This window comes from Myotis davidii, unplaced genomic scaffold, assembly GCF_000327345.1.
Source record: "Myotis davidii unplaced genomic scaffold, ASM32734v1 scaffold1565, whole genome shotgun sequence".
Taxonomy (NCBI): domain Eukaryota; kingdom Metazoa; phylum Chordata; class Mammalia; order Chiroptera; family Vespertilionidae; genus Myotis; species Myotis davidii.
This window is the reverse complement of record NW_006295743.1, coordinates 210,040-224,868: the sequence shown is the minus strand read 5'-3', so window position 1 is coordinate 224,868 and position 14,829 is coordinate 210,040. Positions and strand designations below refer to the sequence as shown.

General features: G+C 43.8%; 1 protein-coding gene across 2 annotated transcripts in view; it reads right to left on the bottom strand.

Moving 5' to 3' along the window:
* Positions 1–14,829, bottom strand: part of PDSS1 (prenyl (decaprenyl) diphosphate synthase, subunit 1) — a 48,141-nt gene that overhangs the window by 27,899 nt on the left and 5,413 nt on the right. For both annotated transcript variants that reach the window (XR_001515018.1, XM_006770416.2), the window contains exons 2-4: positions 9,109–9,173; positions 8,510–8,630; positions 4,011–4,141 (exon numbers count right to left, since the gene is read on the bottom strand). Coding sequence is in view for 1 of the 2 variants with exons in the window: in XM_006770416.2 (XP_006770479.1) it covers positions 4,011–4,141; positions 8,510–8,630; positions 9,109–9,173 (317 nt within the window). In the remaining variant the exon portion in view is untranslated. The remainder of the gene's footprint in view (positions 1–4,010; positions 4,142–8,509; positions 8,631–9,108; positions 9,174–14,829) is intronic.

Sequence of the window (14,829 nt, the reverse complement as noted above, 5' to 3'; positions counted from 1 at the left end):
CCGCTATGACACACACTGACCACCAGGGGGCAGATGCTCAATGCAGGAGCTGCCCCTTGGTGGTCAGTGTGCTCCCACAGGGGGAATGCTGCTCAGCCAGAAGCTGGGCTGGCTGCTCCTCAGCGCTGCCTCAGAGGCGGAGAGGCTCCCGCCACTGCTGCTGCGCTCACCAGTGGAGAGCACCGCTCAGTCAGAAGTTGGGCTCACGGCTGGTGAGCGCAGTAAGGAGCGAGGAGTCCCGGACTGCGAGAGCCCCGGACTGTGAGAGGGATGTCTGAAGACTGGCTTAGGGGGGGATTGGGTCTAAGCCAGCAGGCTGATGTCCCCCAAGGGGTCCCAGACTGTGAGAGGGTGCAGGCCAGGCTGAGGAACCCCTGAGTGCATGAATTTCATGTCGGGCCTCTAGTAATAATGACCTCCCACACACACACACACTCCATCCAGCTTCCTTGTGATTTAAAAAAACTGTTTTCCTCTATTCATACTAGCACATAATGTAAAGTCTGAAACAAATGACAAGTAAACCCCCAATGAGGAAAAATTGTCTATAAAAAGAAATATCAAACCTTGGCAATGTATTATGTTGGTTTGGAGCAAAGGGGGGAAGCAAATAAAATAGTAAATCTGGTTTCACTTTAACAATAGAGACCTAGAGAGCTGCTATTCCCAAATCTAGAGGCTGTACACAGAGTTCTCAAGTGGCATACAAAAGGCTCTAGTTCTGTTTTAAAATGATCTTCTCTTTGTCTCTCCTGACAATTCTAAAAATTGGTGTTTCACTTGGCTTGTTAGAACTTTGACAAGCTCACTGTTTCTTAAATATCTATCCCTGGTCCACCATATGGGAATCAATACTCTTTAAAATGCAGGCGGAGGCCTCAGACACTGAATCACAATCTCTCACGGTGGGGACAGGAACTGTATTTTTAAAAAGCATGTCAGGAGATTCTGAGGCACAGTTTGGAGAACATAGCTCTGTCTAGTGCAGCAGTTCTCAACCTGTGGGTTGCGACCCCTTTCACAGGGGTTGCGTAAGACCATCGGAAAACACATATATAATTACATATTGTTTTTGTGATTAAGCACTATGCTTTAATTATGTTCAATTTGTAACAATGAAATTGGGGGTCACCACAAGATGAGGAACTGTATTAAAGGGTCGCGGCATTAGGAAGGTTGAGAACCACTGGTCTAGTGGGAGTAATAATTTAATTTTCTGTAAGCCAAATGGAAGCTTTTCTTAAAGGTTTTGGTAGAGGCTCAACCTTTGCTGACCCACTGCAGCACCACCTATAAACTGTGGGAAAGTGGGATGAGAGTCTGTCCTATCCCTGTGGGTGACCTGAACCTTGGGGCATCAGTTCAGAGGTCCTGGGCTAAGGACTTCCCAAGTCTCTTCACAGCTCGAGAGCAGAGAGGCTCCTGCTCTGAAAAACAATCATCAGAGGGAGACCCTTCTTTCCTCTCATCCTCTGCGTCACTAGGAGTTTTAAAGATAGGATTAGAATCTCATCAGTTTGGTTCTGAACAAACTCACTATTTAAAATGCAAATGAAGTCTCTGTCTTTACACAACTCTCAGGATGTGAACTGCATTTCCTAAATCCTTGATAAAGATACATGTGTTCAAGTTTTCAGTAGCTGATCATATATCCAGACAGACTACCTTTATCTGCCACTGAACTGACTTGCTCCAAGTCTGGGTCCTTGAACTACTGAGACTGTGGAACATGTTCTTTCCCTTCTGGTCCGCTCTGTCAGATCCATCTTTCTCAGCAAGCAAAACCACACCAGGCCCAGCTCTCCAGTTCCCCCCAAACCCCTCTCTGCTTTAAGTGTCATGGAACTAACAGCTAGACACTGAGCTCAGTAAGAGCCTCATCTACAAGAGTCCTTGGGGGGGGGGCGGGGGGGGAGGACTCTGCCCCGTGCCTTTAGCAAGCCCTGCTCTGATCACCTAAGGGGAGAATGACACTGCAGCTAAGATGTTCCTGGAGAGGGCAGTCTTGAACTTACTTTTTAAACTAGCAATGCCTTCTGTTATGTTCTCCCATGTTTCCTGCAACCAACAGTTTATATAGTTTAGTAAAGGAAGCTGAGAAAACTTTCACCTGCGGGGATAACAGCTGACAGGAGGTACAGCAGTGCAGACTATTTTCCTGTTTGTGTTCTCTCTGAGGGTAATGAACTGTATTGAGTATTAATCTGAGAAATAAAAAATATAAACACACATTTCCCTAGATGAGTTGTTCTCAACCAGGGACGGTTTTGTTCCCCAGGGAACATGTGAGGGGGGGCACACTGGCACCTGTGAGTAGAGGCCAAGGGTGCCACTATGTGCTACCCCTTAGGTCCATGCACATTGACAACCCCTCCCTCCACAAATAAGGTGGCCCCAAACCCCAGCCAGGCCAATGCTGAGAAACCTGCTCTAGAGTCTAGACCACATGCGATGCACTGCGAGTCTGGCTCAGAGGGAGCACTGCTGCAGTTCTGCCTTCTAAGTGAATTGGAAATGGGCCGGATGATGGTTAAAAAGTCGCTGCCAGAGATTTCACTGCTTGTTCAAACCATCCTGGGGGCTCGCCGAAAGTCTCAGGGTGACTGGGAGGCACCCCTGAGCACCGTGCGCTGTGTTGGAGCTGCAAGGGTGCAGCAGCAGGGCACCAAAGCTGTGGTGGGCAGAGGGGAGCACCTGCTAAGAAGCAACATCTGATGCTCACTCTTACAGCATCCTTAAATTTAGTGCTGACAAAGGCATTCTTTAAAATGTATGTTGAACCAATGAACTTGTATGCATATAGGCATAACTTGTGGACACAGACAATGGGGTAGTAAGGGCCTGGGGAGGGAGGATGTGAGCGGGCTGGAAGAGGTTAAGTTAATGGGGGGAAAAGGAGGATCTATGAAATATTTTCAACAATAAAGATTGTAAAAACTAAAATATAAACAAAAGGCAGATCCTGGCAACTCACTAACATTAGAGCCCCTGCGCCCCCAACACGCACATCCTTTATAAGAGCTTGTTTGCAATGAAATGTCAAGAGTGGCATTTTCAGAGTTTTACATCTGCCGTTCTCTCAGATTGCCACCTACCTGATTAATAAACGCACTATAAATATTCAAACAAATAAAAAACAGTGGAAGATGGTAAATTTTATAATGCATATATTTTACCACAATAAAAAATGTGAAAAAAAATCAGAAAAAATAATGTGTTGAGGAAAGGGACTATACTACAAATGTTGGACCCTAGGGAAATGTATAAGTACATTGTGGTCTACTGGAATTTCCATCAATAGAATACATGATGTAAAAATAACAACTAAGAAAACACTCCGGCACCATGATGACTTTAAAAAAAGATTGGTAAGGAAACAAAGCAGAACTCGAAATTATTTGCATACTGTGGGACTGACAGGAAGAGGGCGGGGCAGAGGGAATGATAAAGACTGCTGCATTTGGTAATATGGGTACATCCTCTTTCCTTTTAAGACTTCCTTTAATACTAAATGTTGCTGTTGTTTTCATATTTTAAAATCTTAAGTATATTCAAAACATGAAAGCTAAGGATCCACAGTCAAAATGCCTTTTTTAAGCCCCAGACAGGCAGGCGCTGCAGGGGGTGTGGTGCCCAGAATCTTGGCAAAGCTTATCACTTCATACCCATCAACCTTTGGACTAACTGGCCCGTGTGGACAATGATTACATGTATGCATATATCCTGGTAGTCTCTACTTCTGAAAAAAGAAAACTAAATTTGACTTTTAGGCTTCTTCTGAAATGCTTATTTACAGCTGAAGTCGTTCTTCCATGGACATGAAAAAGGTAGAAAAGGAAGGTGCCCAGACCAGATTCCAGAGTGACTTAGTGGCTCCTAGTCAGAATCGAGTCATCATCAAGTGAATTCTTAGATGCACGGTACACCTTAAACAAGAAGCTAAACGGTGACCTTGGGAAGGAAGACCTGCCAAATATAAGAGGACAGAGCAGCAGAAGCAAATGACTCACCGGGAGTTGTTATAATGGCTATTACACGCTCGGGCCATTAGCACCACGATAACTGGTCGAAAGGCTTTTCCTTTTCCATCAAAGTAGTACTCAGACATTTCCTTAAGTTCTATTGGAGATATGAGCAGTTCCTGAAATAAAGAGTCTCTGTGTCAATATGGCATCAGAACTGCATAGAAAGTCAACAGGATTTCTTTTACAAAACTTGGATTTGATTTCTGTGTATTCATCTTAATGGAGAAATTCAACACTCAGTTGGAAAAGGTTCCTCAATGGTATGGCCAAAACCCTGGCTGCCCTGTGACTGGGCAACAAGCAATGCCTGGCTGTACTCCAAGTGGCATAAGTGCGAGAGCAGGCGTTGCCTCCAGTGACTCTGAGAGGCAGCAGGAAGGGGAGGAAAGCTCTGAGTGACCCAGCCCACCAGCCCAGTGACAGCTGGAAAAGGGGGCAGGGGCTGGCTAGCAGTGTGGAAGAGGGAGAGGAGGGGACAAAGATAGGGAGTTTGGGAGCCAGTGGCTGTGGGGAGCCATGAAACAGGTCAGGGCTGTCCTGGGAGGGAGAAGCTGTGCATCGGGCAGGTGAGATGGTGGCCGGGGAGAAACAGCAGTGGTAAATTCAAAAGGGAAGCGTAAGACGTGGTTTGTCTGACGAGAGGGGCTTACAAATGAGTTGGGGAGACAAAACTTTTTTTTTCTTTTTTTAAACTGATCTTGGAGAATGAGAACAACATTGATTCGTTGTTCCACTTACTTACGCATTCATTGGTTGATTCTTGTATGTGCCCTGACCTGGGGTGGAACCCGCAACCTTGGCATATCGGGACATTCTAACCAACTGCTTTTTGTTGTTTGTTTTTGTTAACCCTCACCTGAGTATATTTTTCCACTGAGTGGAAAGGAGGGGGAGAGTCAGAGAGAGATAAGTATCAGTATGAGAGAGACACATCGATTGGTTGCTTCCTGCATGTGCCCCATGCTCCCCAACCTGCTGGGAATTGAGACTGCAACCGAGGTACATGCCCTTGATCAGAATCGAACCCATGACCCTTCTCCATGGGTCAATGCTCTAACCACTGAACACCGGCTAGGGATAACCAACTATTTTAAAAAAGAAATATTCAGTAAATAATGCAGTCATATCTTGAATAATGCTGTACATTAAATTAAATACATTATAAGTTCAAAGTAGGAGAGAGCAGTGTAGGCTAAGAAAAACTAAACATTTCCCGGAGGAGATCAGCTTTGACCTGGGATTAAGGATAAGTAGGTCTTTGATTTGTGAAGAGGAGAGCTCCTTCCAAGTGATGGAGGTGTTTGTGTTTTACCTGCTGTGCAGCGGCTTGCTGGAACTAATCACAGCTGATCCCCTAGAGGCAGAGGGAGCTAAAAATGGACCCAGAGTCCTGGCCGGTGTGGTTAAGTTGTTAGAGTGTTGGCTTGTGCACTCAAGGGTTGCGGGTTTGATTCAGGGTCAAGTGCATGTACCTCAGTTGTAGATTCCATCCCTAGTCAAGGCAAGTGCAGGAGGCAACCAATGTGCCTCACATCAATGTTTCCCTCCTTTCCCTCCCATCTACCACATCTAAAAATCAATGGAAAAGATATCCTCAGGTGAGGATTAACAAAAACCAAACAAGACAGACAGACACACACACACGCACACACACACAGGAATGGACCCTCCTAGGCACAGGAGAAACCATACAGCAGGTTAGTCATTAACTCACTGAATTATAGACTGAGTGCCAAGAATGGTAATAAATGTAGAGGTTACAAAGATAAATAAGACAGCCCCTTGCCTACAGGAGCTCAGAGTCTAGATGGGGAGAAGTAATAAAACAGTAACTGCAATAAAACACAATAGCGGGACGGGTGCTGTCTCTGAGATAAGAGCAGTTACCCTGGGATCACATAGGAGGCACCTCTGGCCATTATTACACGCTTGGGCCATTAATTAGCATGATGATCATTGTTCAAAAGGCTTTTCCTTTTCCATCAAAGTAATATTCACACATTTCCTTAAATTCTGCTGGAGATATGAGTAGTTCAGGTGAAAATATGAGTAGATGGAGATATGAGTTCAGGTGGAAATATAAGTAGGTGGAGATATGAGCAGGCTCTGAGTGAAAGAGGGAGGGGGACAGCAAGGATGATAGCAACAGATGGTGGTGCCTAACCTAAGGCAGTGGGACTGAAAGCAAGAGACAGACCAGGGCAAGCATGTCAAACTTTCAGCCCACGGGCCACATGTGGCCCACAGTAAATATTTCTGCGGCCCAGTCAATATAATGGGATGTAAGAAATGGTTTACAAAAAAATTCGTAACTTAATTTTTACAGTATCCTGTTATACATAATTATTAATAACGAACTACAATGCTTGCTAATGACTGGTTACTATAATTGTGTTACATTCATTTCCCTTTCACATCTTACTTGCAGGCTCACCATTTCTCTCCACTAATACTAGCAGCAGGTATTTTAGCAGCTGACTGCCACATTGTTAGTCTGATACTGACTTGTTTGGTGTGCGCAACAGGAAATATTTCGCTTTCGGAGAACAAGAAAAATAGGTTTATTTGCGTTATACTTATTAATTTGTGCAGTTATTCAGTGTCTGGTAAGTTAATGTTCAAGAAAAAATATTAATTTTTATTAAAATGTTTTATGTTAACGATTACTCATTTATTTAAGCCCTTCGTATTCAACATGTCTCTATGGAAATAAACCTATGTTTCTATGAAAAATGAAGCTTTTGTTTTCTTTCGGCCCACATAAAATTAAACCTTATTTGGCCCGTGTTAGCCTGTGAGTTTGACAGGCTTGGACCAGGGGATGTGGAGGGGGAAAGAGATGGATGAGTGGAGGATCCTTCTGGGGATCCTGGGAAAAACAGGAGAAAAGACAGGAGGGAAAAGTAGAGACTCACACATGTTAAATTTGAGATAGTCAGGGACACTACATGGAGCTGCCAGTGAGCAGTTAGATGTTAGATGTATGGGTTTCATACCAATGATTCAATCTGGAATAGAGGTATTTCTTGGGAGTCGTAAGCAATGCGAACAGGTAGACTGAGGACACAGAGGAGGGGCCAACAGAGGAGGAAGCAGGCTAAAGAATGGTCTAAGAATCAGAGCAAGGCCAGGGGGAAAGTGTCATGGAGTGGGAGTGGTCCACAGTGATCAATGTTCAAAAAAGTCAAGGATGATAAACACTGAAGTGTCCACTGGGTTTATTAGAAGGAAGCTACTGAAGACCCAGGCAAAGGCAGGTTCTGAGAAGAGGCTGGAAAGAAAGCCCTAGTGTGATGGTGGAGTGAATGTGAAGGGGCAAAATAGAGACAGAGGAAGAGCATACTGTGATGGAAGGGAAGAGGTAGGACACCGGGTCAAGGAATGGTCCTTTAAAAGACAAACATGAGCCCTAGCTGCTCATCATTGATGTTTCTATCTCTCCCTCACCATTCTTCCTCTCTGAAATCAATAAAAATGTTAAAAACAAAACAAAACAAAAAGACAGTCCTAGCTGGTTTGGCTCGGTGGATAGAATGCAGACCTGTTGACTGAAAGGTCCCCAGTTCGATTCTGGTCAAGGGCCACGCCCACGTTGAGGGCTCAGTCCCCTGTAGGGGGCGTGCAGGAGACAGCTGATCAGTGATTCTCTCATTGATGTTTCTATCTTTCTCTCCCACTCCCTTCCTCTCTGGAAAAAAAAAAAAAGATGAACACGAACAAATTGGAGTCCCTAAAAGGCATAGGAAAGAGACACAAAGAGCGAGAGTCTGCAGGTCAAGGAGAACAGGCTACTGTGGGAGCAGTGCCCCAGGAGCCGGGGATGAAGCTTAACTAGAGGTAAGGGGACTATCCTGGAAAGGAAGGGACGTTCCCGTCAGAAGACGGCACAAATGAGCTTGTATGGTGACAGAGCGGGCACTGAGGGAGAGCCTCCTTCAGGGGCTCTGTGTGGCCTGTCACGTAGGAAGTGGTGTTGCTGTGAAAACTGCCGAGTGGGGTGGAGCTCGAGGAGGATGGAAAGGGGAAGGAAGCTGACGAGCGGCATGTGGACATTTCTGGCAGCGTTTGGGATACAGTGAGGGTGGGCACCACGGAAACTGTTGGGGAGGAGAGCACTGAACGATGAAAGCAGTCCGGCGCTGACATTCAGGGCCAGATACGGGAGACGACAGCAGGAGCCACTGAGGCTTCAGTGCTTCAACAGGGGTGGAATAGCGGATGGAATTGGAGAGAAAATGTCAGACAGCCCACTGGACAGGTAGGTGCTACCTGTACCATTTTCTTCAGGCACCAAACTCTGCAACAACCTCTTTCTGGAGGTAATGTGTTCGGTCCTCCATATTGCCCCACGGCTGTTGCTCAAGAAGCTGCTGAAACCTGACTTATGAAGTCTGCAATGGCTCTGTACATATCTGAAACCTGTGTCCTGTTTTCATAAATCTAAAAGCTCAACATACTTCACAGCATCATCAGAACTGTCTTACCTTCCTAATGTCCTCATAAAGACCTTTCAAATATCTCCTACCAAGCTGAAAGGGATCGGTGTACTTCTCACCGCTCCGAGGTTTACTGTAACAGAACACGGCCGAGGTTGTGTGATGGAGCCTGGGACAAGCACAGATGCACAAAATGTAAGTTTGAGTGTTACAATTTTATAAGAATTATACACACATCTGCATATGCAGATATATAGAATATTCAGATGATAGAAAACTTAAGCCCAGATACTTGCTAGAAATTAAGCATTAATCTAAAAGGGTCATTGTAATTTAGAAAAACATACAGAATTCTGTTCTTGCTAAACAATAGTACTGTTTATGTTTATTTTTATAACCAGGACCTGGAGAACCCACAAAATCAAAGAAAGACTAAACCATGTTTCTTGTGTTCTGAGTTGAGTTTAAGTTTTATTATATTCCCATTTTTTTTGAAAAGGGAGAGATCACACAGGGCAGATAGATATTATAGCAGTTATCCAAACAACAAATTCAATTTGTTGAACTAGACCACCAAATTTAGAATAGAAATTTACTGGTAATATGGCTAATAATTTTGGTAGTTGCAATACAAATGATAAACTTACCGTGATATACTATACATATTTAGACAGGCAGATGTTAAACTCTTCACAAGATAAAAACAGGACATCTGTAATATAAAAATTTGAAGAAACTTGTAAGAATATTCATGAAAAACTTGTTTATTACACTAGACAAAAACTCTCACAGGACAGACTGATGGTTGTCAGAGAGGCATGGGGTTGGGGAACTGAGTGAAAAAGGTGAAAGGATTGAGAAGTACAAATTAGTAGTTACAAAATAATCACAGAGATGTAAAGTACATTTGATCTTAGCCAAAAGACTGAGAAGTGACGGGGGATGTAAAATATAGCAAAGGAATATAGTCAATAATCTATACTAATAAAAGGGTAATATGCTAATGAGACCAGGAGACCTTCCGGACATCCTTCTGGACAAAGCCATGGTGGTGGGGCCGAAGGAGAGGCGGTTAGGGGCGATCAGGCCAGAAGGGGAGGGCAGTTGGGGGTGATCAGGCCGCTGGGGGGGGTCACTTAGGGGCGATCAATCAGGCCAGCAGGGAGGGCAGTTGGGGGTGAGCAGGCCAGCAGGGTGGGGGCAGTGGGGACGAGCAGGCTGGCGGGTAGGAGGCAGTTGGAGGCAAATAGGCCGGCAGAGGGGGCACTTGGGGTGATCAGGCCGGCAGGGGAGGGCTGTTAGGGGTTATGAGGCTGGCAAGGGGGGACAGTTGGGGGTGAGCAGGCGAGCAAGCAGAGTGGTTAGGGGTGATCAGGCAAGCAGGCGAGCGGTTAGGAGCCAGTGGTCCTGGATTGCGAGAGGGATTGGACATCCCCCAAGGGGTCCCAGATTGGAGAGAGTGCAGGCGAGGCTGAGGTACAACTCCTACCCCTCCCCACACACACAAATTTTGTGCACCAGGCCACTAGTGTTGTAATAACTATTTATGCTGCCAGGTGGGTACTGGAAATATGGGGAGGAACACTTTGTAAAGTATATGATTGTCTAACCACAATGCTGTACACCTGAAACTAATATAAAATAATGCTGAATGTAAACTGTAATTGAAAAATAAAAATTTAAGAAGCAAAAAAGAATAAAGAAACTCCCATAATTCATGATAAACATAATCTTTTGTTGTTGTTAATCCTCATCTGAGGATATTTTTCCATTAATTTTTTAGAGAGAATGGGAGGGAGAGAGACAGAGAGAGAAACATCAATGTGAGAGAGACACATTGACTAGTTGCCTCCCACATGCACCCTGACAAGGGCCGGGATCCAGCCTGCAACAGAGGTACATGCCCTTGACTGGAATCGAACCTGGACCCTTCAGTCCGTGGGCTAAAGCTCTATCCGCTGAGCCAAACCCCCAGGGCAGTGGTTGGCAAAATGCGGCTCGCGAGCCAAATGCGGCTCTTTGGCCCCTTCAATGTGGTTCTTCCACAAAATACCAACTTCTGCACATGGGCCACGAAGTTTCAATCACTGTACATGCGTGCCCCACACGTGGTATTTTGTGGAAGAGCCACACTCAAGGGGCCAAAGAGCCGCATGTGGCTCGTGAGCCGCAGTTTGCCGACCACGGCACTAGGGCAATATAATCTTTAAAGTTGTCTGTTTATAGGTAGATTGCAAATTTTAGAAATATTATCATAGACATTTCTCTTCCTTATTACACAAGCAATACTAGTCATTATAGAAATTACGAATAAGAAAAAACCAGAACATAAAAGCAGCAATAATCTATCCCTTCCTACAAAGAAAGCTACAGTTTCCATATTCTTATCTGTCTTTCCAGATCTGATAAGTAGTTTTAAAACAATTTCCTTCCATTTAACTAAGATTGGTCAGAGAATAGTAAAGATTAGTATTATTTACATTCTTTTAAATTCTTACACTGATTTAAAACAAAAATAATGAAGATGCCAAAAACATCAGCCCATATGGTGAAAAGGAAAAAAGATTTCAGTGTTAAGGAGGTAATTTACATTTACACAAACACTGCCTATTTTAAGTTATTGTTCCTAAACATACTTGAAAATGGTACTTTAAAAAAAAGTTTTTATTGATTTTAGAAAGGAAGAGAGAGGAAGAGAAACATCGATGTGAGAGAGAATCATTAATTAGTTGCCTCCCACACACACTACACCAAAACCTGCAACCTGGGCACGGGAATCAAACTGGTGACCTTTAAGTAAATGGGACTGAGCCACCCCAGCCAGGGTGGTACTTCTTGATATGGCATAAAAAAAAAAAACAGCTCAGCAGCACATTCTGATAATCTATAATAAAAGGGTAATATGCTAATTAGACCAGACGTCATTCCGGATGAAGCCGGGAGACAGAGCGAAGCCGGGTTTGGGTGTCTGCTGGCAGCCGGAGGGAAGGTAGCCCGGGTCCCAGTGCCCCAGGGAAGCCGGTGCCAGCAGCCAGGGGAAGGAAAGCACACTCTTGCACAAATTTTCATGCACTGGGCCTCTAGTATTAACATAATCAGAGATCAAGAACAATAGAACTTCCAGAAGATTCAGAGGTGGTGATGAGGCATATTAGTTACAACAGTTATTGAGCATAATTATGGCAGGAATTGTGGCAGACACTGGGGACCTAAATATACAGACTGCCAAACTCGATGAATTCAGGGACACAGGCATTTCAAAACTTATTAATCTAATATAGTAAGGGTTCTTACAGAGTATTTGAGGATTAAATTTTTTTAAATTTATTTTGAGAGAGAGAGAGAGACAGACAGAGACACTGATTTGTTGTTCCACTTATTTATGCATTCATTGGTTGCTTGTTCTATGTGCCCTGGCTGGATCAAACTCACAATCTTGGTGTATTGGGACGATGCTCTTTCTGGCCAGGGCTGAAGAAAGCATTTTGACAAAAAGGATAAGTTTAGCACAAGAATCACTATATTAGTAATAACATCTTACAGTGTGCTTTTACACCACTTGATCCTTATAACTACTTGCTTTATTGGAGAACTTGCAGTTGAGCAAAGTCAAGTCTAAAAACTGGTATACAGATGCTCTTGGACTTACAATAAGGTTACAGCTCAATAAACTCATATAAGGTAAAAATATTGTAAGTTGAAAGGGATTTAATATACCTAACCTACTGAGCCGCATAGCTTAGCTGGTTTCTATGTATGGCTTTGCACCATTATAAAGTTAAAAAAATCTTAAGTCGAACCACTGTAATTCAGGCACCACCTATACAGATGTTTGCAATTCAGTATGGTCATGTGCTGCACATTTTGATCTATGATGGGTTGCATATCTGATGGTGGTCCCCTAAGATTATAATGGAGCTGAAAAGTTCCTGTTGTCTACCGTCAACATAGCACAACACATTACTCACATGTTTGTGATGCTGCTGGTATAAACAAACCTCTCTGCTGTCAGTCACATATAAAAACAACAACATAGCACCGTAGGCTACACTATCTAGGTTTGTCTAAGTATATTCTGTGATGTTCATACAACATCATCTAACAATGCATTTCTAAGAGTACATCCCCATGGCACATGCCTGCATATTGAAGGGAAGCAGAGTTTGCCAGCCCAAAATATGCCTCTTTGGGGTATTAATTCTTTTTAAGAATCAAAGACTCTAGAATAACCTTTGACCTTCTCTTAACTGCATAAAAGAGTTTAAACAGAGGACCTGCTCCAGGAAGGGCATTATCATCACAGATAACTATGATTTAATACAAACTTTATGGTTTATCAAGAACTAGGTGTGATAGAGAGAGGGGCACTTAGCAAGACCCATTTGACCAAAGTCCTTCTCTGTGTTTCATTGTTAAAGATGGCCAGCAGCCCTAACTGGTTTGGCTCAGTGGATAGAGCGTCGGCCTGCGGACTGAAGGGTCCCAGGTTCGATTCCGGTCAAGGGCATGTACCTTGGTTATGGGCACATCCCCAGTAAGGGGTGTGCAGGAGGCCGCTGATTGATGTTTCTCTCTCATCGATGTTTCTAACTCTCTATCTCTCTCCCTTCCTCTCTGTAAAAAAAAAAACAATAAAAAAAAAAGATGGCCAGCAAACATTTGTCAAATAGTTGCTTTTCCATCTCCATAAGAATTGCATTCATCCCCTCTGAAGTTGCAAACCACTACCCTCCCTTTTTACCTTAGGTCTTCTGGCCCCTTATTCTTATGGAACCCCATATGTACATATGTAATTGGTTATTTTCTCCTCTTCATACGTTTTATGTAATTTTAATTATTTGATCAGCCAAAAGAACTAGGAAGGGAAATATCAAAAGTAAAAGCCCCTACAGAACTGTGTACATTATGTGATCCCACTAAAAATTTACACACACACACTGCACAGGAGATAGGGTTTGAAAGCATATAAACCAGGGTATTAAAAATAGTTATTTTAGAATTAAGATTGGGTTTTTTGGGGGGAGAGGGGACATTAATTCCTTATTTGTTTACTAGAGACCTGACTTGCACAAAATTTGTGGAAGAGTAGGCCTTCCTTCCCCCAGCTGCCAGCACCAGGCTTTCCTCCGGCCACTGGCAGCCCCGGCTTCACCCGGAAGGTCGGCCGGTTGAATTAGCATTTTACACTTTTATTATTATAGATATTTTGTGATTTTTCTCTAATGAATATATTTTGCTTTAGACATAGATAAAAGACAATAAGCCCTGGCCGGTGTGGTGCAGTTGGTTGGAAGGTTTGTCAGTACATCAGAAGGTGGCAGGTTCAATTCCCAGTCAGGGCACATACTCAGGTTGTGGTGTGATCCCTAGTTGGGGTGTGTTTGGGAGGCAACTGATCGATGTTTCTTTCTCACTTCCTCTCTCTAAAATCAATTAAAAAAAAAAAAGACGACAATAAAGTTTGACTTTTCCAGGAAGGCAGGGCAGAGGAAGATGGTTTAAGTTCTTTCCACCACAGCATTACACATTCACTAAGCCAATAAGAACATTTATGATGTCCCAGGCAATTAGAATATCCCAAGAAAACAAAGTGATAATTTTTTTTGATTTTACCATTATATGACATTTAACCTACTTTTGTCAGTCTTTATACCCAATCAATTCCCATCAATTCAGTATCCTATGTAATAAAAAGGTAATATGCAAATTGACCACCACACCCTCACACAAGATGGCTGTCCCTATGTGGTCACAAGATGGCCAGCAGGGGAGGGCAGTTAGGGGCAACCAGGCCAGCAGGGAGGGCAGTTGGGGGCGACTGGGCCGGCATGGGAGGGTAGTTGGGGGCGACTGGCCTGGCAAAGGAGGGCAATTAGGGGTGACCGGGCCAGTAGGAGTTGGGCAGTTGGGGGGACCAGGCCTGCAGAGGAGGACAGTTAGGGGTGACCAGGCTGGCAGGGGAGGGCAGTTAGGGACAATCGGGCCAGCAGTGGAGTGCCTAAATCGGCAGTTGGACATCCCATGAGGGGTCACAGATTGGAGAGGGTGCAGGCCACGCTAAGGGACACCCCCCCCCATGTGCATGAATTTCATGCACTGGGCCTCTAGTAATCAAATAATTGGCTTGCATAAGACTTCACCCAGTTTTGAAGTGTGAAAAATTGTGAATGGTCAAGTGTCTCAAAATGGGCACTTGGCTAAACAAATTAGGATATGTCTACACATTGAAACATCATGCAAGTCTTGACAGTGTTGATGAACACCTACACTTATTTACTTGGAAAAAATTCAGCATATAATTTTACATGGGGAAAATAGGCTGCATAAACACATATACTTTTTAATGAAGAAAAGTATATATTTAAATG